Source organism: Nicotiana sylvestris, chromosome 3 (genome assembly GCF_000393655.2).
Source record: "Nicotiana sylvestris chromosome 3, ASM39365v2, whole genome shotgun sequence".
NCBI lineage: Eukaryota > Viridiplantae > Streptophyta > Magnoliopsida > Solanales > Solanaceae > Nicotiana > Nicotiana sylvestris.
In genome coordinates this window covers 169,698,059-169,725,850 of record NC_091059.1, presented here as the reverse complement: position 1 = coordinate 169,725,850, position 27,792 = coordinate 169,698,059, and the positions used below count along the sequence as shown (strand labels likewise).

Genomic DNA, 27,792 nt, shown 5'->3' with positions numbered 1-27,792 from the left:
AAATTATAAAATGTTAAGAATTTAAAGGAGAAAAATAAAATAAAATACTTATCTTAGATCCAGAATTTTTTCCTGAGGGAAGTTCATGGAACAATTGACTATTATTATGCTCAATGTTATGTATAAGTTGAGCTCCATGCACGTATCCCAAAGCATCTACTCAATTGGTTGGAGTCTCGTGCTGATAACGTGTTATAAAACAATAAAAGAAGAAGAAGAGTATTGCAGAGAAAAGTAGAAAGAGAGAATTCTTATTGATTTGGGATGAATTACAATGGAATAGAACTCTTTATTTATGGGGAAAAGTAACTTAGCCACCAAGTAGCAAGCCCTAAAATCTCTCTAAAATATAAATATTCACCATAAATAAAATTCTATTTATAACAAATTTTAATTTTTTGGTAGGTAGATTATCCGGTACCTAATCGAGGTGCACACAAAGCTACCAATGTCATAAAAAAAAAAACTACCTTCCATAATAATGTGCGAGGGAGGGGTATCAATGTAACTTCAAATTAACCAAAACCCTAATCGGGACGCTGGATGGAGCTCCACGAATAGAGTCTCAGCTTAAGCGCGAACGCCACGTGGATAGGCTCATCGTTGCTGACGTGTAAATGTAACCGTAGCCTCCCTATTTATGCTCTTCATTCTCATCCATTTCCGCTCAGTACCCCACTCTTTTCCTTTTCAATCTAAATCCACAAACCTGTTCCAGTTCAATTCATACATTTAATCATTTTCCAGTTCATTGATCTAGGGTTTCAGCACTACACTGTTGTGTGTTTCTATTGACTATTTGAGGATCGGATTCTCTATTTTCTCTATCCTCTCTTGGCTCGAGATCCGAGCCAAGAACAGAGGATTTTGTTCGTTACACGGAGCTTTGCAAGTGGCTGGTTAGGGTTTCGAATCGCTCGCTCTCTTCACTGTTTCCACTGCAGTGCAGAGAGGTAAAAACTCGGACAGAAAAGAAAGAAGGACTGAGTTATTACGTGATTTTTAACCGTTCGGAGCGCGTCGTTTTGTAACTGTATCTTCATTGTTTGATGTGTGCAGGTTTTGTGAAATGGCGTCGAATGAGGGATTTCTGACTGAAGAACAGAGGGAGATGTTGAATGTTGCACCTCCGAACACCGACGTTTTGTCATCTTCTCCCAAGTCTTCGTCAGTTCTCTTGTCGGAACATTGCGTGAAGGCACCACCAGGCGGTGGAAAGGCATCCACGGCTGGAACTGCTGTGAGACATGTACGACGTACACACTCAGGGAAACACATCCGTGTTAAGAAGGGTGAGTATTACTTTTTGGCTGAATCATGACAATATTCCACAGCTGGTGCTTCCTTCTGAGCTTAAGACTGAAATAAGTTATATTGTTTAAGTGATTCTAATTCATTGTAAGTAACTGAATGACGAATGAAATTGTAAATCCCTTTCCGATGGGAGGAATTGAGCTAATGTGAACTCATTTCACGTTATATGTGGATTAATATTGACCAAAAAAGGAAAAGAAGAAGAAGAAATGCTGTAGCACAGAGGAATGAATATAAGTACTATCTCATGTTAATTTGGTGCAAGAGTTCCGGTAAGCGCATATATAGAGTAGACAATATCAAGAATTGAGAATTGGGTAGGTTAAGTCTTTCCTCTTCAAATGCATCCTTCACTGGCGAGTAGTTGTTGGTACTGTTTTATTTATTGTATTGAGTGTCTTGATATCCTTGTGAACCAGGCGTATGGGTACTTAGATGTCAATACACTGCTTTTGGGCTGCATACAGTTTTTGTGACTTTGTCTATGCAAATTTACACACGTTTAGGAGGATGTAGTTGTTATAGCTTACATTTGGTGTTCCCTGAACACTGTTTTCAGGAAGAAATATTTGGTTGTTCTGTTTGTATGTTGGTAGTTTCTTAAGATCAGTCTGGACAACTGTATCAGCATTTGAGCTGCGGATATCCGATAGTCATTGGTAGAGAAAAGTCAATAGGTAGATCACCCAACTGTTTTAGACTGATTAGAAGTTGAATTGCTGAAGCACACTGTGGAGCATCCAATGATTGATAAAACTAACCCAGTGCTAATATATGCGGGATGCAATCTTGAGTATCATTTGTCAGGTGCTACTGTAGTGTTAATTTGGTTTTGCCTTTTAGGATCTTGGGTATGGTTTGTTTGTTTTGCCCTTCTGTTAAGTGATGAAGTTACATTTATTAGAGTTAATTGCATCTCCATCATGTTCTTTTGTTTAAAGTTAAAGTGGATCTCGTTTTCTTTTCTTCCTTCCTTCTGATGTAGATTTCAGTGTTCTCATGAAAACCATGCAAGCTTGTAAAAGGGGTTTTCCCAATTTCTTTTTCTGCACATATACTGAAAGCTTTCCTGCATTTGATGTTAAAAACAGATGGAGCCGGTGGTAAAGGCACCTGGGGAAAGTTGTTGGAAACTGATGGTGAATCTCACATTGATAGGAATGATCCCAATTATGATAGTGGTGAGGTGAGTCCTACAAAAGCTATACTGGCCATAGTTGATAAAATAACTTCAGATTTGTTATATTGCATATTACGTTTTTGAATAACTGATTAAATAAACTCATTTTTTTGGCAATGTTACATTGTACAACTTATGTCCCCTTCAGGTTCAAAAGACTTATTGCCTGCACTACACAATTGTGGATTAGAATGGAGAAAAAGAAATTTAAAGAATGATGAACGGAATCATTGGTGAGAAAGAAACAAAAGAATAATGTTTAATCTAACCATAATGATTGTATAGAGATGAGTCGCAGTGAAGGTTCACGACAATGGTATATTTCTGCAGAAAGCATTGCAAAGTTATTCTTCTAAGTTCTCAAATCACCATGATTAATTTCTTTTTCTTTCTTTTCCTGCTAGTTTACATCTGCCTCCTAATTCGTCATGACCTGCACTTTTTGCCCTCTGATTAGTAACATAACAAACAAGTTGTGCATCCTAAGACCCACCATCCTTTCTTTGAATTATATAATAGTCCTAGTCCTCAGTTTTCTTCATGCTGTATCTAATCAAATCAATGGTTTTAAGCAGCGGTTATTAACAAACATTAAAGTTTCTGAGCTGTATTTTCGCCTCTAATCTTAGATACTACAATGACAGATCAAGGGAAGGGATCACACAGAGTACTTATCCTTAAAGGAAATTTTTAATTTTCCATCTGCTAACTCCGTTTACTGGACCAATCGATTCATTTTATATTCTGTTTTACCTATATAATTGGTGGAGTTATTGGTGTCGTGAGAAGTGCATCCATAATTCTCATGAAGGTTATTATATTAATGTTGTCTTACGTCTTGACTATATCTGAACAGGAACCATATGAGCTTGTTGGAACTGAAGAACAGTAAGGTTATTATATTGATGTTGTCTCACGTATTGACTGTTACTGAACAGGAACCATATGAGCTTGTTTCAACTGCTGTCTCTGATCCATTAGATGATTACAAGAAATCTGTAGTTTCAATTATAGAGGAATACTTTAGCACCGGTGACGTTGAAGTGGCTGCATCTGATCTCAAGGAATTAGGTTCGAGTGAGTATCACCCATATGTTATTAAGAGGCTTGTTTCTATGGCAATGGATAGGCATGATAAGGAGAAGGAAATGGCTTCTGTTCTTCTTTCTGCTCTTTATGCTGATGTCATCAATCCTACCCAGATTAGTCAGGGATTTTTCATGCTTCTGGAGTCTGCTGATGACTTGGCAGTGGACATACCAGATACTGTTGATATCCTTGCCTTATTCATTGCACGGGCTGTGGTTGATGACATTCTTCCACCAGCTTTTATTGCCAGAGCCAGAAAAATGCTCCCAGACTCCTGCAAGGGGCGTCAGGTGCTGCAAACTGCTGAGAAGAGCTATCTCTCAGCTCCACACCATGCAGAACTTGTTGAGAGGCGCTGGGGTGGCAGCACCCATTTCACTGTGGAGGAAGTCAAGAAAAGAATTGCTGACCTTTTGAGGGAATATGTTGAGAGTGGAGACACTGCTGAGGCCTGCAGATGCATAAGAAAATTGGAAGTTTCTTTTTTCTATCATGAAGTTGTCAAAAGAGCTTTGGTTTTAGCCATGGAGATGCAGTCTGCTGAGCCACTTATTCTGAAACTTCTAAAGAAGGCTGCAGAAGAGGGTCTTATAAGTTCCAGTCAAATGTTGAAGGGCTTTTCTAGGTTGGCTGAGAGTATCGATGATCTTTGTCTTGATATTCCTTCTGCTAAAATGTTGTTCCAGTCAATTGTTCCTCGGGCAGTCTCTGATGGATGGCTTGATGCATCTTTTCTAAAAGCCTCAGGAGATGGGCAAGCAAATGGTCCAGATGATGAAAACGTTAAGCAGTACAAAAAACAAATTGTTAATATAATCCATGAATACTTTCTCTCGGATGACATTCCGGAGCTAATCCGGAGTTTGGAAGATTTGGGGGCACCTGAGTATAACCCTGTTTTTCTAAAGAAGCTAATCACCCTTGCCATGGACAGGAAAAACAAGGAAAAGGAAATGGCATCTGTTTTGCTTTCTGCACTTCATATTGAGATTTTTTCTACTGAAGACATCGTGAATGGCTTTGTGATGCTGCTGGAATCCGCAGAAGATACTGCACTTGACATTTTAGATGCTTCCAATGAACTAGCCCTTTTCCTTGCTAGGGCTGTAATAGATGATGTCCTTGCTCCACTGAATATGGAGGAGATAACAAACAGGTTGCCACCAAATTGCAGCAGTGGTGCCGAAACTGTCTGTTTGGCTCAATCACTTTTGTCTGCACGCCATGCTGGAGAAAGGATCCTGAGGTGTTGGGGTGGTGGGACTGGCTGGGCTGTGGAGGATGCAAAGGATAAGATACAGAAACTTCTTGAGGAATTTGAAAGTGGTGGTGTTGTCAGTGAAGCTTGCCAATGTATTCGGGATATTGGGATGCCATTCTTCAACCATGAAGTAGTGAAGAAAGCTTTGGTTATGGCAATGGAGAAGAAGAATGATAGGATGCTGGATTTGCTGCAAGAGTGCTTTAACGAGGGGCTTATCACCATCAACCAGATAACTAAAGGCTTTGGGAGGATCAAGGATGGACTTGATGATCTGGCTCTTGACATTCCGAATGCAAAGGATAAATTCACGTTTTATGTGGAGCTCGGCAAAGAAAGAGGCTGGCTGTTACCGACTTTTGGGTTATCTGATGCATCTTAATGAGTAGAATCATATACATTAAGCTTGTTTCATCTCTGTATGTTGTTGGTTGTTGCCTTATTTAGAAGTAGCTTGCACCCTTTTATTGGGAGTGGTGTGACACTGACTGTCCAATCCCTCCTAATTCCTTTTCTTTCATCTAAAGTTTCTTATATGATGGATATTTGTTGATGTAAAAATTAGGCCTCTCGTATTCCTCTGCTGTAGTGGTAAAAACATACTACATTAGCTTAACCTTTACCGTCTTCCATAAGAATGTTAGTACAGATCATTTACATAGTCTGCTTTCCCTGATTTTTAATCTTTTTTGGTCATTTTACATCATTGATTTGCTGCACGATGCCATTAGCGTCTTGATACTACCGTATGAGTATTTACGGTTACAAGCACATGTTGAATAAGAGCAACCTGCTACTTACTCAAAAAGCTACAGAAGGGATGAGTACCAATAAGGATGGTAATGAGCGCCGTTAGTGCAGGTGCTCTTATTTTCTCCTGTTGAATTTGTTACTGCGCAAAATGTTTAACCTCTGGTTTGCTACCCGGAGTTGCTGAATTGTTGGAGAAATAAGAACACTGACTTGGAATATTAGTGTGCGTCATTCTAAGGTAATATTTCATTGTCATAATCCGAAGTGAACCTGCTGATGTCCATGTCTCAGCTATAGTCTATGCTTGTTCCAGTATTTGGAACAGAGTGAGCGGAAAAGATTCAGATATATGCAGGTGAGGTGATGTTTTTCCTCCCTAAAAGCCTTATCCAGTAGTATCTCATTTCTCAAATTGCTTTCAAGGTATTTAGAAGGCAAAATCGTTTGTTTAGGAATTAAGGAACAAGAGGAAACTGCATTAGAGAACAATGCCTCTTCCTCGCATTATCAGAAATTCAGAATGAGTTTCGCTAGCCTTCTCCGGACTTCTTTTACTCTCAAGCAGGGGTGACAAACGGTAGTGAGCTGACGGGTCTATTGCAAACAGCCTCTCCATCCTCACGAGGTAGGGGTAAGGTCTGCGTACACACTACCCTTCTCAGACCCCATGGTGTGGGAGAATACTGGGTATGTTGTTATATAGGTGACAAACGGGTGGGTCGGGTCGGATATGAGACGGGTTAAAAATGGATAAATTATCCGATCCATATTTAATACGGATAAAAAATGGGTTAAACGGCAAATAATATGGATATTCATATTATCCATGGCTTCTTGAATATGGTCACTTTGGGAGAATTCTTAGTCTCCTGAAAAATTGAGGAACCCTCAATTTGAGGCTTTATAAATGTAAAAGTTAACCCCGTTAGTTATCCATTGGTTATCCATTTTCTAAGTGGATAAGGTGGCTCTTATTCATATTTGACCCGTTCAACCCATTTTTTAATAGATAATATGAGTATCAACTGTTTTCTTTTATTCATTTTGCCACAACTACTCTGTACGTGAAAATACAGAAATTTGGACGTCTGAGAGGAAGAACAAAATTGAGTCTTGAGATCATCCATCTATCAAGAGACTTGTAGTAAATAATTAAAGGGTTTTCAGGGGGGGGGGGGAACTAACAAATTAACAAGACCAATCTTTTCATCCAATGGAAGAAATATGCAGTCTGGTGCATCGAAGCCAATATTTGCATGGTTCCTAGGCGTGGTGTTCGTTCTCTTTTACCTAAAGGGTTTATAAAAAAATAAGAACTTGTTTTGACTATGATCATTAATAGACTTTCAGCTCCTTTTATAACATGTTTGGCCAAGCTTCTTTTGAGGTAGAAGTACTTTTTTTTGGTTAAATTTTTTTCTTCTTCTAAACTTAAGGTATTTGGTCAAGCTTTTGAAAAGAAAAAAAAGTACTTTTGAGGAGAAGCAGAAGCAGTTTTGGAGAAATAGAAAAAAATAGCTTCTCTCCAAAAGTACTTTTTTGAAAAGCACTTTTGAGAAAAATACATTTAAAGTAGTTTTTTAAATCTTGGTCAAACACTAATTGTTGCTCAGAAATGCTTTTCGAATTAATTAGCCAAACTGCTTTTCACCAAAAATTCTTGGGAGAAATTCAAAAATAGCCAGATTTACAACCGGTCGTTCAAAAATAGTCCAGTTTCAAAAGTAATCGAAATTTAGTCACTTTTCATGTAAAGATAAATCTGAACGAAAATACTGTTCAAAACCCGGAAAATACGCCAGTATATTATACTGGAGTTCCAGCATAAGTATGTTTGAACTCCAGCATATTATACTGGAGTTCAGGATAAGTATGTTGGAACTCCAGCATAATACGATGGAGTTCCAGCATAAGTACACTAGAACTCTAGCATAATATACTGGAGTTCCAGCAAGTATAATTGTCCAGTATAATATACTGGAGTTTGGAGCATCAGTGCTCTCCAGTATATTATACTGGAGTCAGCAAAGTTTACCGGTCCAACATAATATGTTGGAGTTCATACACAGGTGCACCGAACTCCAGTATATTATGTTGGACCGGTCTCTGTTACAGCAAAATAGTGGCTATTTTTCATTGACTTCGTAAACGCTGGCTATTTTTGAATGACTAGTCCGAAAATTGACTATACCGTGCTATTTTTACAAAATTCTTTTGAGAAAAACTTCTCAAAATAAGCTGATTTTTACATCTTGGCCAAATGGACTATTAAGTCAGTTTCGGTACAGCAGCTAACGACATTTTTGAGTTCAACAATGACTATAAAACTTTTCGAGTGTAGAAACATTTTCTTATGAAAATGTATGACCGACTCCCCCAACAACATTTGCAGCTACTGCCAATCTGACCAGGAAAATACTACACACATGTTTTTACAATGTACAAATGCACAACGCTACTGGAATTCAATAGGGCTTCAAACACACATATCAGATCTTCAATATTGGGTAACCCCACAACATTGGCTTTATCCACTCATACATTCTAAGCACATCCACCTGCCCTACAAAACTAACCAACGCACATGCCTTCCCACTACTAGAAATACCCCACTACTAGAAATACGGTAATTAGCGACCCAAAAAAACGACTAATGTTGGTCGGTTTAGGCAAATTACCGACCAAAACTCGTTCAAACACGCTTGGTTGCTATTTTGGTGGTCGTTTTAGTATACCGACCAAGGTTGGTCGCTAATTACCGACCAACGTTGGTCTCAAAGGTAAAAAGACCAACTATGCAATTTAAAGCACATACCGACCAACTTTAGTCGGTAATAATATTTTAATAATTTAATTTTACCGACCAAAGTTGGTCGGTATATTTAAATTACGTTATGTTATTAATAATTATGTGGGTAATTTTTAAATTTTAATCATTAAAGTTGAAATGTGGGTAATCCTTGTTCAATAACCGACCAACTTTGCTCCGTAATTTTTATTTTTTTTTAAAATTAAGCGACCAAGGTCGGTCGCTAATCAACAGATTTTTTTTTAATTAGGAACCGACCAACTTTGGTCGGTTTCCTGGGTTTTAATTTTGGCAGAAAATGCTTGTTTTGGCAGCTACACCACCTGTCAGCATACCAAAATCCCTAAACAACAACAACAACACAACAACAGCAACAACAACAACAACAACAACATCAAACATCAACAACAACAACAACAACAACAACAACAACACAATTCAATAAATACATTAAAACTAACAAATTAAAGTTCAATAGAACTAAAAAATCCAAAACCAAGTTCAAACTTATTACAACTAGTTCAAAATCGGTTCTATTTGTCCAGTTCAAAGTATATAAAAGTCAAGGAGTGTTTTGTACAACATCATCATCACTGTCTGATGAACTTTCATCTAAAAGACGTTGTCGAGAAGGGTTTGTGGAGGATGGGAAAAACGACCACGGGGAAGACGAGAGGAACGATCACGGGGAGGATGGGAGGAACGATCACAGGGAGGACGGAAGGAACGCTCACGTTCAAGTCGAGCCTCTGGCGATGACTCACGAGACCAGGGCAACGGAAAAGCTCCAGTAGATAGGAGAGTTCTGATCTGAGCTTGCATCCCAAGGAACTGAGCATCTCTAACCCTTTCTCTTTCCTTGGCCGCTTCTAGCTCGGATGTGAGTTTTGTCATAGTCTCCCGCGTAGCGGAGAGGCTCTCCCCATCAAGTTGCTCGCCTTGCGAGAAAGTCCCTATTCCTTGCATTCCACACTTATAGCGATGTAATTTCTTAGTAGGAAGCCCGTATACCTTCCCCCATTTTGGACCACCAGCAGACTCCATCCATATTATTTCAGCATCCTCGTCCGAAGGTTGGGTTGGCTCGCCCGATTCACCAGTTGGCTGAGTACGGATGAATTCCTCCACGTTAGTTTGGTAGCGACCATAGACGAAAATTTAAATTGAATTAGTATTTCAAAATTTATATAAAAGTAAATTAAAATACTTAAAGAAAAGTGAAATCTTACATATACAGTCGAGGCCCGGTCCTCGACCCATCTTTCTTGATCCATCTCTTTCTTCTTCTTTACAATATGCATCTCTTTGAATAGTTCATCATGGTTCATTGGACGCCCCAACTTCTTTTCCTGAAAACAAATTAATTTAGTTAATAAACAGAATAGATATAGTTTGAAAATTAAAATAATTTAAGCAATTGCATACCAATCTTCTTTTTATTGTCCCTAGGTTGATCGCACCTCCAATGTGCAAGGAGCCTCCCTTCTCAGATGCGCGAGCTTTCTTTCCTTTTTCGCTCTTCTCTAAGAACTTTGCGATAAGCCATTGCCTTTTCAAATCATCCCATAAATTTTGAAGTAACCAGTCAGGCTTCTTATTATTCTTTCTAGTTTCGGAGAAAGTGACAATCGCTTGCGAGCTTTGTGATGGAAATTTGCAGCCACTTCCGCGCTATAGCGGTGTTCCCATACACACTTGCTCTGTATTTCAAAAGTTAAATATTATATGAAAATATCATAAATATAAATTATTATACTGCTTAAAAGAACATTTATACCTTAAATTGATTGAAAATTTGCTACTTCAGCGATAATGGAAAATCAGTCCAAGTCGCATAAGGGCCATCATAAAGCTTTCTGATGGCTTTGGTGATTATCCTCGTAGTCTTATTACTCGGGATGAACCTGCAATTTAACAATAAAAACACATTAATATCTTAGTAAAAACTTTAAAAAATAATAAATGCAAAAATAACAAATAACTCTTACCCATCACCCTCAGGAACTATGATGATCCTGCCATATCGATCATAATGCACCTCCTCGTCATCATCAGCATCATCGTCTTAAGCATGTATGTCAGAGGCATGTGTAGACGGTGTAGGGGGTCAGAGCTACTACCTCGCAGACGAAGACCTGAAATAGATGGAGTAGATAATGAAGATGGCTGCGATTAGAAGTGTACATAGGTCGGGTTGGTTCGGATTTTACAATTATCAAACCAAACCAATTGTGTCAGGTTATTAAATCTAAAGACCAAACCAAACCAATAAAACTCGGATTTTTCAATCTCGGTTTTTCTCGGGTCATTCGGGTTTTTCCCGGTAAAATCTTCGTAGAACAAATTATATAACTTGTGCTCAAAATATTTTTGTAATCCTATTAAGATACAACAATATAAAGTATTTTCCAAGAAAATAATATAAAATATGAGATGTGTCATGGCTTATCCTAAAATATTCAACAATAAAGACAATAAAATTATGTAATATAAATATTGCTAATTAAAAAGTCATAATAAAAATAAACACAATCTAAAAGTACTAAGTCATGCTAAAATAAGTAGACTAATAAGAGAGTATTAATTACATGACTAAACGCTAAAGAAAAAATAAAAATAGATGATGCATTTTTATTTAATCTATTGCAAAATAAAAATTAGATATTCAATACATTTCCGTTCATAGTATTGAATTGAATGTCTTTTGTTAGCATTAGTATTGATTTGATTTTGATTTGGGCTTTTGTTAGCATTATTTAATTTACTAGTATTAATGGCTATAAAACTTGTTGGAACATTCAAAAGTTCTAAGTCCAACCTTGAAATAATACCTTAAAAGATAAAATTATGAAATTTTTAAGAAATATTTATAAATTATATCACAATAAGTATATTTATATATTAAATATATCTAAAATTTCTATATATGTAATGTCGGGTTGGGTTGGTTTCGGTTTGAATTTCTTTAGTTAAAACCAAACCAAACCAATTATGGTCGGGTTTTTTTTTCTCCAATACCAAACCAAATCAAACCAAACCATAGTCGGGTTTTTTTTTCTCGGTTTGACTCGGATTATCGGGTTGGTGCGGTTTGTCGGTTTTCTTTGTACATCCCTAGCTGCGACCCCTATGACTGCGACATAGCTGGATGGACCCCAAGTGGCTATGATACTGATGGTCGTGACCCGAGTAGTTGTGATCCATGTGGTTGTGACATGGATGGATGCGATCCATGCGATATAGATGGCTGCGATCCACGTGGTTGTGAGGCAGCTAGACTGTATGTCGGACGTATAGTCCTATGGCCCTGTGATGAAAGACCTGGTGTCTGCACGAAGGTGTAGGGATCGTGATGTTGTGGCAGCTCAGTATAGCCGTTGGGTGGAGGATAAGACATAGGCATAGGCATCTTTGAAGAGGGTGGAACAAATGGAGTATTATTTTCTACCCTCTTCTTTCCCTTCCTAGCCTTTTCTCGACCCCGAGAACCAGTAGGGTCATTGTTACCTTGACCGTTGCCTACCATCTGCATAATATAATACATATTTATATTGAAACATATAAGAAACTAGCTCTAAAACGAGAGTTATTTAAAAAACCAACTTTTTAAAGCTCATCGACGTATTGTCCTCGTCCGAGAATTATTTGTCCTCACTTGTTTGATCTTTATTAGTTGATTCTTCGTCCTCATTTTATATAATTCTTACTTCATTTATATCAACTTCTTCCAATATGTGTTCAGGATGTTCCAAATCATTTTCTAGCTGATCATCCACTATTTAGTGAACACTGGAGATATCGTTTTGATATGCAACATCTAACACATTCTCGACTTCCACCCTACCTACAGGCTTAGCTTTTATTACAACCCACCAATTGGACTTATTCCGCCGCAATGGATAAGGAGCACAATACACTTGCCTACATTATGTGCAATTATGAAAGGATCATAACGATCATACTCCCGCGTATGATTAACCTCAATTATGTTGTATTGGTTGTGTACTCTTGTACCTCTTGTTGGATTTGGGTCAAACCACTTGTATCTAAAGAGTATCAATTTCTTATATGGCCAACCTGTATATTCTAGTTCTATTATTTCTTTGAGCACACCATAATAATCAATATCTCCAACTTGGTTGCCATCACCACCTTGAACCCACACCCCGCTGTTATTGCTATTTTTATTTTTAGAGCAATCCTCTGTATGAAACTTATAACCATTCACTATGTACTTAGACATTGTTGTGACCTGAAGCCCAGGTCCCCAAGATATATCTATCAAAAATTGATTTACACCATTATTTGGATCATTTACCTACATAGTATTAAAAAATTCATAAGTTAGCATAACTTACAAACATTATTTACCTACATAGTTTTAGAACATTATCAGGATAAACTTACAAATTGTTTGAACCACGTATCAAATCTCGTATATACAATATCATGGCCAAATTGACCTACGAAGTGACTGTGACACATCAAATATTTTTAGTAGTTGCATCTAGATGTAATCACAGTAAATTTTATATTTCGATAACTAATAAATCAATACTTACTTGAGAAATGACACAACTTCGGGACAATTTAGCAACACATGAAATGTAGTTGACTTGTACTCCATATCACTCAAGCTTCTCTTACTAACATCCTTAGAACATCGGTCTGGTTGATTGAATATGGACAATGGCGGATATAATAAATCATTCATACATTTGACTGTGTGCCTATTGGGCCTATTCCTAGAACATGGCACGCTACTCTCAAAATAATAAGAACAAAAATGAGCAGTTTCCTTTGCAAGATAAGCTTCGCATATAGATCCTTCAATCATATTCCTCTGCTTAACAAATTGTTTGCATTTGCCAATTGTCCTACACAATGTCATGTTAGCCAAGAACATTAAAATAAAACAGAAAATTACATCAAACTTATAGTATTACCTCTCAAAGGGATACATCCATCTGCATTGAACAGGCCCTCCAAGTCGTGCCTCGTGTACAAGGTGGATGGGAAAGTGTTCCATCACATCAAAAAAACCACATGAAAATATCTTTTCCATCTTACTAGAAGTTACACGAATGTTCTGATCCATCCGGAATAGGTTTTGTTCCCTTAATATGGTAGAACACAAGTCTTTGAAAAACAAACTAATCTCTGTGATGGGTTTCCAGATTCTTTCAAGCAAACCACAAAATGCAATAGGTACTAAGGTCTCCATGAAAACATGATAGTCATGACTTTTCAAATGGAACAACTTCCCTACCTCCATATCTACTTTTTTTCAAAGATTCGACGCATAACCCTCAGGCATCTTCAATTTCGTAGCCCAATCACAAATTTGCCGTCTTTCCTCCAAAGTGAATGTGTAACTTGCTTTGGGCTTGAACACCTTACCATTGTTTGTTGTGTTTAACAAATATAGGTCAGACTTGTGAAGATCCTAATTATAGACTTACCAAAGGGTCGGGTTCTTTAGGGATTGATAGACTTGTGAAGATCCTAATTAGTATATATAATTTATCATCAAATATATCTGTTTGGAAATTGATTCATCGACTTATAACTTACTTAGATGCATTGTTAAATATTAAAAATAAAATGTCTGACACACACACACACACACACACACACACACACACACATATATATATATATATATATAATGGTCGGATTCTTTTAGGGATTAATAGACTTGTGAAGATCCTAATTAGTATATATAATTTATCATCAAATATATCTGTTTGGAAATTGATTCATCGACTTATAACTTACTCAGATGCATCGTTGAATATTAAAAATAAAACGTCTGACCTATATCTATATATATATATATAACACGCTTCGTTGTACTATTTTAACTACATATATAACATGTTATAGTATATGTTAGTGTATTCATTCCTTTCACTACGAAAGTGTTAACGGATTACATTTATATTATTTAGATAGCAAATATAAAAGTGATTTTAAATTTTGACCAATGTTGACCTAATAACCGACCAACTTTGGTCGGTTATTTTCCAGAAATTAAAGTATAGCGACCAAAGTTGGTCGGTAAATGTTTCCCCCAGTATTAACCGACCAACTTTGGTCGGTAATGTGAAATTATATTTGACTAAACAAGTCTGTCCAGTTCGGTCAACTTGTTGACCACTTTACCGACTAACTTTGGTCGGTAATTTATTTAAAATAAATATAAAATATTTTCCTCTCCTTTATCGACCAACTTTGGTCGCTTTTTTGTACCGTTCAATTTTAATCGCTAATTTCCGGATTTCTAGCGGTGTCCATTAAGCTTATGGAATCTTTGGATCACTCTCAACCGCAACCTCTTTGAGCACAAAAATTTAACAACTTCGCCAGCAATTACACTACATCAAGCTATTGAGTTTTCCTATTTGGCAGCTTCTCATTGCAAACAACATACTAGACTTCGCAACGCTCTACGATGGATCCCACCAAAACCTAACTACTTTAAGCTAAATACAGATAGTGCTTATTCATCTACTAAGAGGTCAAAGGTATAGGTGTAATGATAAAAGCGATTGGATTATGGGCTTTGCAGGCTCACTTGCTACATGCAACAACCTCACAGCTGAAATGCATGCTTTACTTCACGGCCTTAAACTGGGGAGCTAGTCCCACTGAAGGTGGAACTGGATGCTAAAGAGGTAATAAACCTACTAACAAAAGATAATCCACTGTACACTAATCTACTCTGTGATTGCAGGCACCTTCTACAGCTGCTACGTGATCCGATGGTGTCCCATGCGAATTGCAGATACCTTAGCTAAATATGGCAGTCAGATGGACAGTAACGCTGCCACATCAGATCAATTTTTGATGCTCCACCAGTGCCTTTTACTTGAAGAAAAACTAGAACCACCTACTCATAGAGTGGCCCCGTCAACAGCTGAAAATATCAACATCGTCAGGGAGACGCATCCAATTTTTGTTCATCAATCGGCAGCTGGCTTGACGGAAGTAAAATCTTTTTTGACAACTGGTCTTGAAGAACCAGCCTTGAGCAGCACATGGGATGGTAACACTAATCACATTAGAGTTAGCAATTCTAGTTTAGCTGCTACATCTACTATTACTTCTGCTTGTAATATGGTGCCCATGCATCACAATCTCTATACGCTTACGCTTAATTAATGCAACTTATCTTTCCCGTAGACACTTAAATTTCAGCAGATCAAGATAAATCCTAAATTCAAGACGACTCTTGAAATATTATGTGTCTATTATGGTTACTTGGTGCAGGTTAATTCACCCAAACCCTAATTTATGCCTATAAATAAGGCTACATATATCCTTCAAGACGATCTTAGCAGTTCCATAAATTCTCGAAATATACACAAATAGATCAAATATACGATCTCCGAAATTTCATAAAACTCTTGGAATATTCATTAAGTGATCAAAGACATGTCAAATATGTATTGCTCAACTTTCTAGCAACATCCAAGATCTAAGCGGAGTGCTACTACATGCTTCTTGATCATCAAATACATCAAGGAGATGCATATCATTCTACGTTCGAGAAATACACTCCTAAGGCTCTCGAATTATGGATAATAAATCGGAGGAAAGAATTAAGGGATAAACAGAGTTGTAATCCCAAATATTTATCAAAAAATTCTTTTTTTCTTTATAGTTATTTGTGATTGCAGTATTATTTTACTGCACAAATTTATTGCAAACAAATTGGCACGCCTAGTGGAACAAGTTTTGCCTTCATCTCTTCCTCCTGCAAATCAAAAATTGCAAGTTTTAAGATTATCTGTTATGATGGTCGGGTACTTCAAGTCTCGTCTTCTAGTTTTAGCAAGCTTACACCTCGACAAACCTTGAAGTATGGGCATTTGTAGATACTGAAATTTCAGCAGATCAAGATAAATCCTAAATTCAAGACGACTTTTGAAATATTAGGAGTTTATTAGGGCTACTTGGTGGCTAGTCCACCCAAACCCTAATTTATGCCTATAAATAAGGCTACATATATCCTTCAAAGACGATCTTAGCAGTTCCATAAATTCTCAAAATATGCACAAATAGATCAAATATACGATCTCCGAAATTTCATAAAACTCTTGGAATATTCATTAAGAGATCAAAGACATGTCAAATATGTATTGCTCAACTTTCTAGCAACATCCAAGATCTAAGCGGAGTGCTGCTTCATGCTTCTTGATCATCAAATACATCAAGGAGATGCATATCATTCTACGTTTGTGAGATTCTACGTTCGAGAAATACGCTGCTAAGGCTCGCGAATTATGGATAATAAATCGGAGGGAAGAATTAAGGGATAAACAGAGTTGTAATCCCCAATGTTTATCAATTTTTTTTTCTTTATAGTTGTTTGTGATTGCAGTTTTATTTTAATGCACAAATTTATTACAAACATTTCCAACCAAAAAAAAAAAAAGACTCCAACGTTACCAATTATACGTTCTTAAGGTTGAGATGGGATTTGAAGGAGATTGTAACCTTTTTTACATGAAATTAAATTATACCATCAACATTATTGACTAAAAAATAAATAATTCACGAGTCATCATAAGTATGGAAAAAATGTAAGTTTACTGGATTATAAATGTTCTTTGTGAAAATGTACATTTAGGTTCTTTATAGTTTGTGCAGAATATTTTGAATAGATGTCAAAAATAAAGATTTTCTTAAAGCAATACCATTGTTGTTTCTAGATAGTGGACAACTTTTCAAATCAAATGGTGTAACTAGTTTTTTCTAGCGGAGCCGCCTTATAATAAGGCATGTCAGTTGATACTATTTGCTCAGAAAATTATAGTACTATTTAGCTAGGTCAAAAATATGCATTGACTTCCTTTTTTTTGTGTTTACTATTTTATACGTTTAAGACTAAGAGCCCGTTTCGTCATGATTTTTTTTAAAATATTTTTATTTCTTTAGGAAATTAGTGTTTGACCATAAAATTTTTATTTTCACTTGAAGAAGGATTTTGGAACTTTTTAAAATTTTAAAAACTCCAAAAAACTATTTTTAAATTTTTTTACTCAGATCACCCACAAAAGTGCAAAAATAACCCAAAATTATATTCATATCCAAACACAACTTTAATTTTCAAATACTATTTTTACTTACAAAAAATTTCACTTTTTTTCTCGAAATTTTATAATTCTTATGTCCAAACGCCAACTAAAATTCTTAGGGGTCGTTTTGGTAGGGCGTATAAGAATAATGCTAAATAAGGTGCATTAGTAATGCAGGGGTTAGTAATGCATGAGTTAGTAATGCAAGCAATAGTTATACAGAGATTATTTTTATGATATTTGGTGTGGTGTATTAAAAATTAAAATGCATTGCATAATTTTTAAGAAATTTAATTGTTTACAAAAATGCCCTCCATATTCTTTAACTTAAGGGACTTTAAGGATAATTTTGTCTTTAATCATGCTAATGCATGCATTAATAGCCTTTGTATAGCTAATGTCATGGTTTTCTATACATTAGTTATACATTGGATAATACCAAATAGAGTGTATAACTAATAGCTTGTATTAGTTATACATATATTAAAAAAGTATACCAAACAAAATATTACTAATACACAAAATTAATGCATGCATTATTTTCTTTTAACACGCTCTGTCAAAGACCTCTTAGTTTCACCTTGTGCCAATGAGGGGGCATAAATGTAACGAAATTACCAAACCCTAAATGAGGTAACGTTGAATGGAGCTCCACAAATAGAGTCTCAGCTAAAGCGCGAAAGCCACGTGGATAGAGACATTGTTGCTGACGTGTACATTTAATCATAGCCTCCCTATTTATACTCTTCATTCTCATCCATTTCCAGGCAGTGCCCCCACTCTTCTCACGCTTTTCTTTGTCAAATCTCAATCTAAATCCAAAAACCCATACATACAACAGGATATACACATCTTTTCTACTTTTCACTGTTTTTCGCTTGGATTTCATTGATCTAGCGTTTCAACAGCACGATGGAGTGTGCTTGTATGACTATTTGAGGATCGGATTCTGGATTGGTTCTCGATTTTCTATCCTCTCTTGGCTCGAGATCCGAGCCAAGAACAGAGGAATTCGTTCGTTACTCTGAGCTTCCGGCTAGCTGATTAGCTAATCGAATCGGTCGCGCTCTTCACTGTAGCCACTTGCAGTGCGGAGAGGTAAAAACCTGGACATATATAGAATATGGAATGTATTCTGCGATTTTCTTAACATTTGAATCGGAGAGTTGATTGTTTGATGTGTGCAGGATTTGTGAAATGGCGTCGGGTGAGGGATTTCTGACTGAAGAACAGAGGGAGATGTTGAATGTTGCACCGCCGAATGTGGAGGTTTTGTCATCTTCACCCAAGTCTCCCACTCTGAAGTCTCCAGGTACTAAATCCTCGTCTGTTCTACTGTCGGAGCATCACGTGAAGGCACCAGGAGGTGGGAGGGCATCCGCAGCTGGAATTGCTGTGAGACATGTACGACGTACGCACTCAGGGAAACATATCCGTGTTAAGAAGGGTTAGTATTACTATTTGGCTGAATCATGGCGATATTTTACTTCTTCTCAAGTTTCTGTATTGAATTGTAGGCTCTGAATTATGACGGGCTATCTTTGAATTCCCAGTGAACTGATTACGTCCTGGTGCTTCTTACTGAGCTTAAGAGAAAAAGAAAGTTGTACTGTTTAACTGACTAAAATTTAAATTGAATAATCGAAATAGAAATGCCATTGTAAATCCCTTTTGAAGGTAGGCATATGGAAAATTTGAACTTTTCTCCCGTTATTGTGGATTGATGTACTTTTTTGGGACTTAATTGTTCCTAGTTTTAAAACAATCACGCTTATAGTTTTTAAAAAAAAAGCTACAGTGCGGAGAACTGTACATAGTGCTACCCTTTTTTCCCCTGTTATGTGATACTCTAAGGGGTCGTTTGGTATGAGGTATAAGAAGGTATAAAGGTGGTATAAAAATTTAATACCACCTTAATATTCTGTTTAGTTAGCAAATCAAGTATAAGTTATCCCGGTGTTAATTTTAACACCGGGATAACTTACACCTTATAGAAAGTGGGGTAATTAGCACCGGTATATCTTATACTTCCTTCTTAGAAATTATGCAATTGTCATTCTTAATACAACATACCAAACAATGAATAAACCCAGAATAACTAATCCTAGCATAACTTATCCCAATATAATTTATACCGGCATAACTTATACCGGTATAAATCGTATTCCAACCAAACGACCCCTAAGAGTTCTTGGTCAGAGGTGAATTTTAGGATTTAAATTTGATGACTTCAACCTTGTAAGGTAGTTTACCACTCTGCCCTTGCATTTTGAAATTGTGGGTTCAACATTTTGATGTGTTGAAAGTTTAGTGATTTTTTTACAAATGCATTTTTCATTTCGTGTCAAAAAATGTTTAGTCCAGTTAAACTCATGCTCCCACTATGCGTACCCTGTAACACCAATGTTTTACTCCATACAATATCTATAATTTCAGAAAGGACTAATTGGATCAAGACCATGGTCTAGGTCAAATGAAGTGAAAAATTACTTGGGTGAGCAAGGTTCAAATCCAAACAGAGATAAAAAAAATAGTGGATATTTCTTCTTATCTGGTTAAGCTTGGTGGGCAGAGTTACCCCATGTCTATGCTGATGAGAGGTAGCATGTGCCCGTTGCCTTAGATCGAAGTATGACCAAGCTGGCCGAAACTCTACTTCTATTACTCACATTTTCCTAATTCGTGACATTCTTTCTAAACGTCTCAAATGTACTTTGAACACCAGCGAACACCACCATTGTTACTCACTCTAGTAATAATGTTCAATACGATTTTTCATGAGTTCCAAAGATTTCAATTCATTTGACAAGTCCTTTTTAGATCTGGAGGTGATGTATTCCTTATCTTGTTAAGTTTTCTGTTTAGTACTTCAAATTTTCTTTATTACTAATATAACGCACATATCAAGTTAATATCTTGTAAATGGGTGGAAAACTCGGGAGAGGGGCGATAGAGCTCTTTCATCTTTGCCAAGCCAAATGGCGTAGAAATAAAGTAGGGAGGATGGGGTATATGTTTTTTTTGGTGTGGGGGGGGGGGGGGACCTTTCATGAGTTTTCGTGGATATGTGAGCATTGTGTTCTATTAATGCTAAGATTTAGTTTATGTTTACCTACAAGCAGTGTTCTCAAAAGCGAAAAGCATTAGAAAGTGCTCCAGGTCTATTGAGGCCTTTATGCGTAAACTGCAATTGAAGTTTGGGCAATTTAAGAAGGCGCAACGAAGAAAACCATAAAAATATATATGTAATGCAAGAAAAATGTAATAGCTTCATTCATGTTGATTTTCTTAACATATAATATGTGTTTTTGACAATAGTATTTAAGATTTTGTACTATTTTATTCAAGATAGAACTCGTGGTCAATTAGGTGCACATTTTAGTGCCTTGCCTACATTGAACCGCAGCGTAAGGGACGCCAACCACCTAGCTCGAGCTTCTCTGAGCTTTAGGGCTTCAGAATGCCTCAAATGAGCCTTTGGCAACATTGCCTACCAGCACTTTTGATTTGTCATATTCACCGTGCAAAGATCTAACTAGTAGGAGCTGAAGTTCGCTAGTAACATCCTTGCCTGAGGGCGCATGAGTGATAGTCCAAGCATTTTTCTGACATTAGTTTTACAGGTGACTGGTTTTAATTGTTCAGTTCTCTCTCTCTCATGTTGGTTTAACAGGTTTGCAGCTCTAGCTGAGTGACCTTTTGAGGTACTGTGGTACTAGCCTAGGCTTTGGTATCATCCTTCTTGTCTTGCCTCATCCTCCTGAATCCTTACCAATTGATTTTCCAATAGTTTGAAGCCTGGAAATTGAGAAATGGCATCCCTTTCTCTTGCGACTTTATCGTGTTCTCGAATGCAAAAGCATGCAGTTTGTATGCTTTCTTGAAAAATTTCTTTTTCTGTCCATATACTGAATGCTTTTCTTTATTTGATGGTGAGAAACAGATGGTGCTGGTGGTAAAGGCACTTGGGGAAAACTGCTCGATACTGAAGGTGAATCTCATCTTGATAGAAATGATCCGAACTACGACAGTGGTGAGGTGCGTCTTGCAACTTTATTCAACTATACTTCTTAGGTGAAAAAAGTAACTTTAAATTTGTTATATCGCATGTTACATTATTCTCCATTGGAGTACTGAAATCATTTTTTGGCAATATTACATTGTACAATGGACCATAATGCCTCCCCTCAGGTTCTAAAACCTTGCAAACATTATGTATGCTATACAATATTGGATAAGAATGCAAAAGAAAAGGTAATTAGAAGAATGAGAGGGAATCATTGGTGAGAAAGAAATAATGTATACACTTTAGTCTTAAGTATCATGATTGTATAGAGAACGGCAGAAGTGAAGGTTCATAATGATAGTATATTTCAGTACAAAGTTATTTTTCTAAGTGCACCTAATGTATATCCAATGCAGCATGATTAATTTCTTGTTCTTTCTTTCCTGTCTATTTATATCTGTCTCCATAGCTACTGATTTGTTATGGCTCCCAGATACCTTTCTACTGATTCATAAAACAGTTGAGAATTGAGTCCTAAGACTCGGACACCTTTTCCACTGAGGAACCTACTTGATCCCTAAGCCAAGGCTCCCAATTGTTTCCTTGAAGTACATGTAGTCCACATTTTTTCTATTTGCCATACTTCAATCGAATTTTAATGGTAGTCTTTTGTTCTCTCTCAAAGAAAAAGTAGAGAGGACACAAAATACATATCCTAGTTAAAGAAAATTCTAATTTTCCATCAGGAAATTCCATCTTTTCTGAACCAATTGATTCATCTTCTAGTGATCTAGTCCGTTTTACCTGTAATTGCTAGATTGATCAGTGTATTAGAATACTGTCTCAGTAATATTTCATGAGGTTTTTATATTAATGCTATATTCCTCCTTTACTGTAAATGAACAGGAGCCATATGAGCTTGTAGGAACTGCTGTGTCTGATCCATTAGATGATTATAAGAAATCAGTAGTATCAATTATAGAGGAATACTTCAGCACTGGTGATGTGGAACAGGCTGCGTCTGATCTCAAGGAATTAGGTTCAACCGAGTACCACCCATATTTTATTAAGAGGCTTGTTTCTATGGCAATGGATAGGCATGACAAGGAGAAGGAAATGACTTCAGTTCTTCTTTCTGCTCTTTATGCTGATGTAATCAGCCCTACCCAGATCAGCCAGGGGTTTTACATGCTTCTGGAGTCTGCTGATGACTTGTCAGTGGACATACCAGATACTGTTAATATCCTTGCTTTATTCATTGCACGGGCTGTGGTCGATGACATTCTTCCACCAGCTTTTATTGCCAGAGTCAGAAAAATGCTCCCAAAATCCTCCAAGGGGTTTCAGGTGTTGCAAACTGCGGAGAAGAGCTATCTCTCAGCTCCACACCATGCAGAACTTGTAGAGAGGCGCTGGGGTGGCAGCACCCAGTTCACTGTTGAGGAAGTCAAGAAAAGGATTGCTGAACTGTTGAGAGAATATGTTGAGAGTGGAGACACTGTTGAGGCCTGCAGATGCATAAGGCAGTTGGAAGTTTCTTTTTTCTATCATGAAGTTGTCAAGAGAGCTCTAGTTTTAGCCATGGAGATGCGGTCTGCTGAACCACTTATTCTAAAACTTTTAAAGGAGGCTTCAGAAGAGGGTCTTATAAGTTCCAGTCAAATGGTGAAGGGCTTTGCTAGGTTGGCTGAGAGTATTGATGATCTTTCACTGGATATTCCTTCTGCTAAAACATTGTTCCAGTCAATTGTTCCTCAGGCAATCTCCGAGGGGTGGCTTGATGCATCTTTTCCGAAAACCTCAGAGGAAAATGGGCAAGCACATGGTCCGGATGATGAAAAAGTGAAGCAATACAAGAAACATATTGTTAGCATAATCCATGAGTATTTTCTTTCGGATGACATTCCGGAGCTAATCCGGAGTCTTGAAGATTTGGGGCAACCTGAGTTCAACCCTATTTTTCTGAAGAAGCTAATCACCCTTGCCATGGACAGGAAAAACAAGGAAAAGGAAATGGCATCTGTTTTGCTTTCTGCACTTCATATTGAGATTTTTTCAACTGAAGACATAGTAAATGGATTTGTGTTGCTACTGGAATCTGCAGAAGATACAGCTCTTGACATTTTAGATGCTTCCAATGAACTTGCTCTTTTCCTTGCTAGGGCCGTAATAGATGATATCCTTGCTCCACTGAATTTGGAAGAGATATCGAACAGGCTGCCACCAAATTGCAGCAGTGGATTGGAGACCGTCTGTACGGCTCAATCACTTCTGTCTGCACGGCATGCTGGAGAAAGGATCCTGAGGTGTTGGGGTGGTGGGACTGGATGGGCTGTGGAGGATGCTAAGGATAAGATACAAAAGCTCCTTGAGGAATTTGAAAGTAGTGGTGTTCTCAGTGAAGCTTGCCAGTGCATACGAGATCTTGGAATGCCATTCTTCAATCATGAGGTAGTGAAAAAAGCTTTGGTTATGGCAATGGAGAAGAAGAATGATAGGATGCTGGATTTGCTGCAAGTATGCTTTAATGAGGGGCTTATCACTATCAACCAGATGACTAAAGGCTTTGGGAGGATCAAGGATGGGCTTGATGATCTGGCTCTTGACATTCCGAATGCAAAGGATAAATTCACGTTTTATGTGGATCATGCCAAAGAAAGAAGCTGGCTGTTACCGTCCTTTGGGTTATCTGATGATGCATCTTAAATGAGAAGATCATATACATTAGCTTGTTACATCTTGTACTTCGTTGATGCCTTCTCTAAGTAGCTTGTGCCGTTTTGTTGGGACTGGTGGATGGACAGGGACTGTCCAGTCCTTCCTAATATCTTTTTCTTTTAAGTTTCTTGTATGATGGATATTTGTTGATGTAAAAATTAGGCCTCTCATGTGTTCAGCTACTGTAGTGGTAAACGCATACTGCATTACCCTTACTGTCTTCCATAAGGGTGTTAGTACAGATCATTAACAATAATCCTGCATTTCCTGAACTTTAATCAATTTTTGGTCAATTCTACATTATTTACTAGTTTAATGCCATTTGCTTGTTGATAGTTGATACTTTACGGAGAAATTGAAGTAAAATTATATGAGCATTTACAGCTGCAATCACATTTTGAATGTCCAGACAGCGTAGCTGCTACTTTCTCCAAGAGAAAAAGGAGCTGATAGCCAATAGGGGAGCAATCAAATAGACTTAAAGAGTGTAAAATATAGATTAAAAAGACAAAGGTTGAAGATTTATAGGGTAAAATATAAAGGAAATTTTACCTCCTATAGCAAACTATTACACCATATTTATTATAAATCAAAATAATTTTAAAATATTATTACTTATAGCTATCTTTTCTATTTTATAGTAAAATAGGTACGGAGTATTTATTTTATATTCTGCCATTGAGGAGTGAAATATGCTAATTATGTTCTCTCTCCTTCTCTTCCTTCTCTCTCTATATTAGCGATATTCTGAATCCTCTCTCTTCTCCCTCAAATTTCTCTCTCTTCTCCATCTCGTCATTGTGATCGGCGTAAGAATCGTCGGCGTCCTCAGAATTGTCAGTGTCATCAGCGTGGTCGTCAAATCGTCATCAGCGTTAGAATCGTCGGCGTCATCATCCACTATTGACTCGTCCTCTTAGGCTAACAGATTTGGCCATGGCTAGGCCGGAGAAGATTTGAGGACCGGGTTTTTGTTCGTCTTCATTTTTAGTTTTAATACAATGTATACAATATTTTTCTTGGCCGGAAGCCATCTCCGGCGAACTTTCTTCTCTTCTTTGCTATTGAGTCACATACAATGATACAAATATATTGTATTCTGTACAAATACACTCAAATATATTATATTTTTGTATAAATATATTATTTTTATTTTTTAATACAGCCGAATATCCATGTTTTTGTGATCTTTTGTTGTTTGAATATAGTCAAATTGAATACGACGAATTGAATACAATGTATAATGGTGAATAATGAATATATGTATATAGTCGAATTGAATAGAACGGTATATACTATATATTTTAATTTTTTATTGTTTGAAAACAATTGTATTCAATATAGTAAAATTGAATACAATTCAATATTGCGCTTTCCGTGTTAAACACACGTAATTACCATTTTTAGGCGGATTACTTCACTATATTTATAAACACAGTCACACGAATACATGGAATACATAATTAAACAGTTGTAATCCCTGTTTTAAGCAAATTCCGCTACTATATTCATGAATACAATAACACGAATACAACAAATACAGTCACGTAACAACTAAATAGTAGCTATAGAAAGTAATTATGTATATTGTAGCTATAAGAAGTTAATAGCCACTAAACAATAGTGATTTCTGAAAATTCCTCTAAAATAAATATTTGTCCATCAAAAGTTTGAGAAATTTGGTTGAGTAACCTTGTGAGTGCTATAAGTATAGTTAAATGACTTTTCTGTTACAAACGAAAGAAAAATGACTCTACCGCATGAGCCGTGAACTTTTTCTATATCCCGATTTAAGGAATGTTTTTTTCTTTTAATATGTCTTATGCGGCTTAAACTTGAATTAGTTGGATTTCAAAACAAGTTGGAAGATATAAAAAAGAGCAAAACACTAAAGTGGCCATCGAGCGAAATTAATTACATTTGCTAGCAAAAAAGTATATAAAAAAATATAAATTTTATCGGTTATTATTTTTTGAAATAGCTAAAGATATATACGCATTTCTCAACCAAAAAAAACCCGGTTCAAAAAGAATGAGAGCTTCGTATATGAAGCACCTTATTCCCAAAATTCTATCCTTTTCTTGTTATTTCACGCAATCCTCCTCCCTCGACCCAACTCACCCGCATTATGTAGAGAATTTTCCATAACAAACCTTCTGTTCAAAACAAGAAACCCACTTTTTACGTGTAGAATATATCCATTTTCCATATCATGCAAGCATGAAGATAAATCTTCAGAAACTGCCTCTAGCCATCAAGCCTTTCATCCTTTCCCTCTTTCTCTCTCTCTCCTTCTTAGCCTTCCTTTCTTTACAAACTCCACGTCACTCTCTCCAAAAACCCACCACCGCTAACCTCCCACCGGATCTCCGAATCCGACCCGGTTATTCTTCCTACGATGCATACATCGAGCGCCAGCTCAACAAGACCCTCAACCCCAAACTCCGACAAATCTGGACAACTCGGGATTGGGATCGCAAAGTCCGCGTCTTCTCCGAATTCTTCGAAAATTTAAAGCTTCGTGGTTTCTTATCTAATAATTCAAAAGCTCTTTGTGTTGGTGCACGGGTCGGGCAGGAAGTGGCGGCACTAAAACGGGTCGGAGTTAACGATTCAGTTGGCATTGATCTGGTACCTTATCATCCGTTAGTGATTAAAGGTGACTTTCATCATCAGCCGTTCGATGATGGGACTTTTGATTTAGAGTTTTCGAATGTGTTTGATCATGCGCTTTATCCATGGAAGTTCGTCGGCGAGATCGAACGGACGTTAAAGCCCGGCGGGATTTGCGTGTTACACGTGGCGTTATCTAGACGGGCTGATAAGTATTCGGCTAATGATTTGTACAGTGTGGAGCCACTTAAGGAATTGTACAAGAGGTCTGAGCTGGTTGAGGTAAGGCGCATTGATGGATTCGGGTTGGATACTGAGGTGGTTTTTAGGAAGAAGAAAAAGTAGAAAATGAAACCAATTCATTATTGTGAATCTTATCTGCGGTTTTTAATTTGCTTTTACATTACTTGTTAAATTCTTTTATTTATCTCTAATTTCCTTATAGGAGTATTTGATTGTTGAAAACATACAATGTAAAAAAATACTAGGAATTATATATCTATTTTATGTGAAATTATTTTCTTTTTAATTAGTGTGTCACATTTTTGTATTACGTTTATTTGGACAAAATATAAATTGGTGGGTCTTATATAAAATAGGCATGTTATATCTTCATCCTATTATATATACTAGCATTAGGGTATGCGCAAACCTATATCAATAAATATATAATTTTTTAAAAATTATATATATATTATTCAATAATGTGTTTTAGTTATTGAAAAAATATCAAAGAAAGAAAATATAAGTGTCTAAATATAATGAATGTTAATCTCACTAAGCTAGCTCATTAAACAAAGAAATGCTACGCCACATAAGTCTTTATATATCTTATTATGATTTATGAGATAATATATATCTTATGAAAATTATTGTTATCTTTATTACCAAATACTATAAACAAATAACAAAAAAATACTTTAAAATAATTATTCAAAGATAATAAAATAAATTGAAGAATTTGAA

General features: G+C 36.7%; 3 protein-coding genes across 4 annotated transcripts; all 3 read left to right on the top strand.

Annotated features, from left to right (window-relative positions):
* The first annotated feature begins 662 nt into the window (after positions 1–662).
* On the top strand, positions 663–5,505 carry LOC104238430 (MA3 DOMAIN-CONTAINING TRANSLATION REGULATORY FACTOR 1-like). 2 transcript variants are annotated; one of them, XM_070171167.1, is made up of 4 exons: positions 663–953; positions 1,060–1,292; positions 2,406–2,500; positions 3,351–5,505. In XM_070171167.1, exons 2-4 carry the CDS (start codon positions 1,248–1,250, stop codon positions 5,224–5,226), a joined length of 2,016 nt encoding a protein of 671 aa, XP_070027268.1. In that variant the 5' UTR covers positions 663–953; positions 1,060–1,247; the 3' UTR covers positions 5,227–5,505. The 2 variants fall into 2 exon arrangements, with proteins under 2 accessions (XP_070027268.1, XP_009791079.1); XM_009792777.2 differs by having other exon boundaries at positions 664–953; positions 3,433–5,505.
* Positions 5,506–18,255: 12,750 nt separating this feature from the next.
* Positions 18,256–24,516, top strand: LOC104238429 (MA3 DOMAIN-CONTAINING TRANSLATION REGULATORY FACTOR 1-like). The gene is made up of 4 exons (XM_009792776.2): positions 18,256–18,587; positions 18,677–18,936; positions 21,433–21,527; positions 22,402–24,516. Exons 2-4 carry the CDS (start codon positions 18,687–18,689, stop codon positions 24,199–24,201), a joined length of 2,145 nt encoding a protein of 714 aa, XP_009791078.1. The 5' UTR covers positions 18,256–18,587; positions 18,677–18,686; the 3' UTR covers positions 24,202–24,516.
* Positions 24,517–26,289: 1,773 nt separating this feature from the next.
* On the top strand, positions 26,290–27,422 carry LOC104238431 (uncharacterized). Its single transcript, XM_009792778.2, has one exon. It carries the CDS (start codon positions 26,434–26,436, stop codon positions 27,169–27,171), a length of 738 nt encoding a protein of 245 aa, XP_009791080.1. The 5' UTR covers positions 26,290–26,433; the 3' UTR covers positions 27,172–27,422.
* The last annotated feature ends 370 nt before the right edge of the window (positions 27,423–27,792 follow it).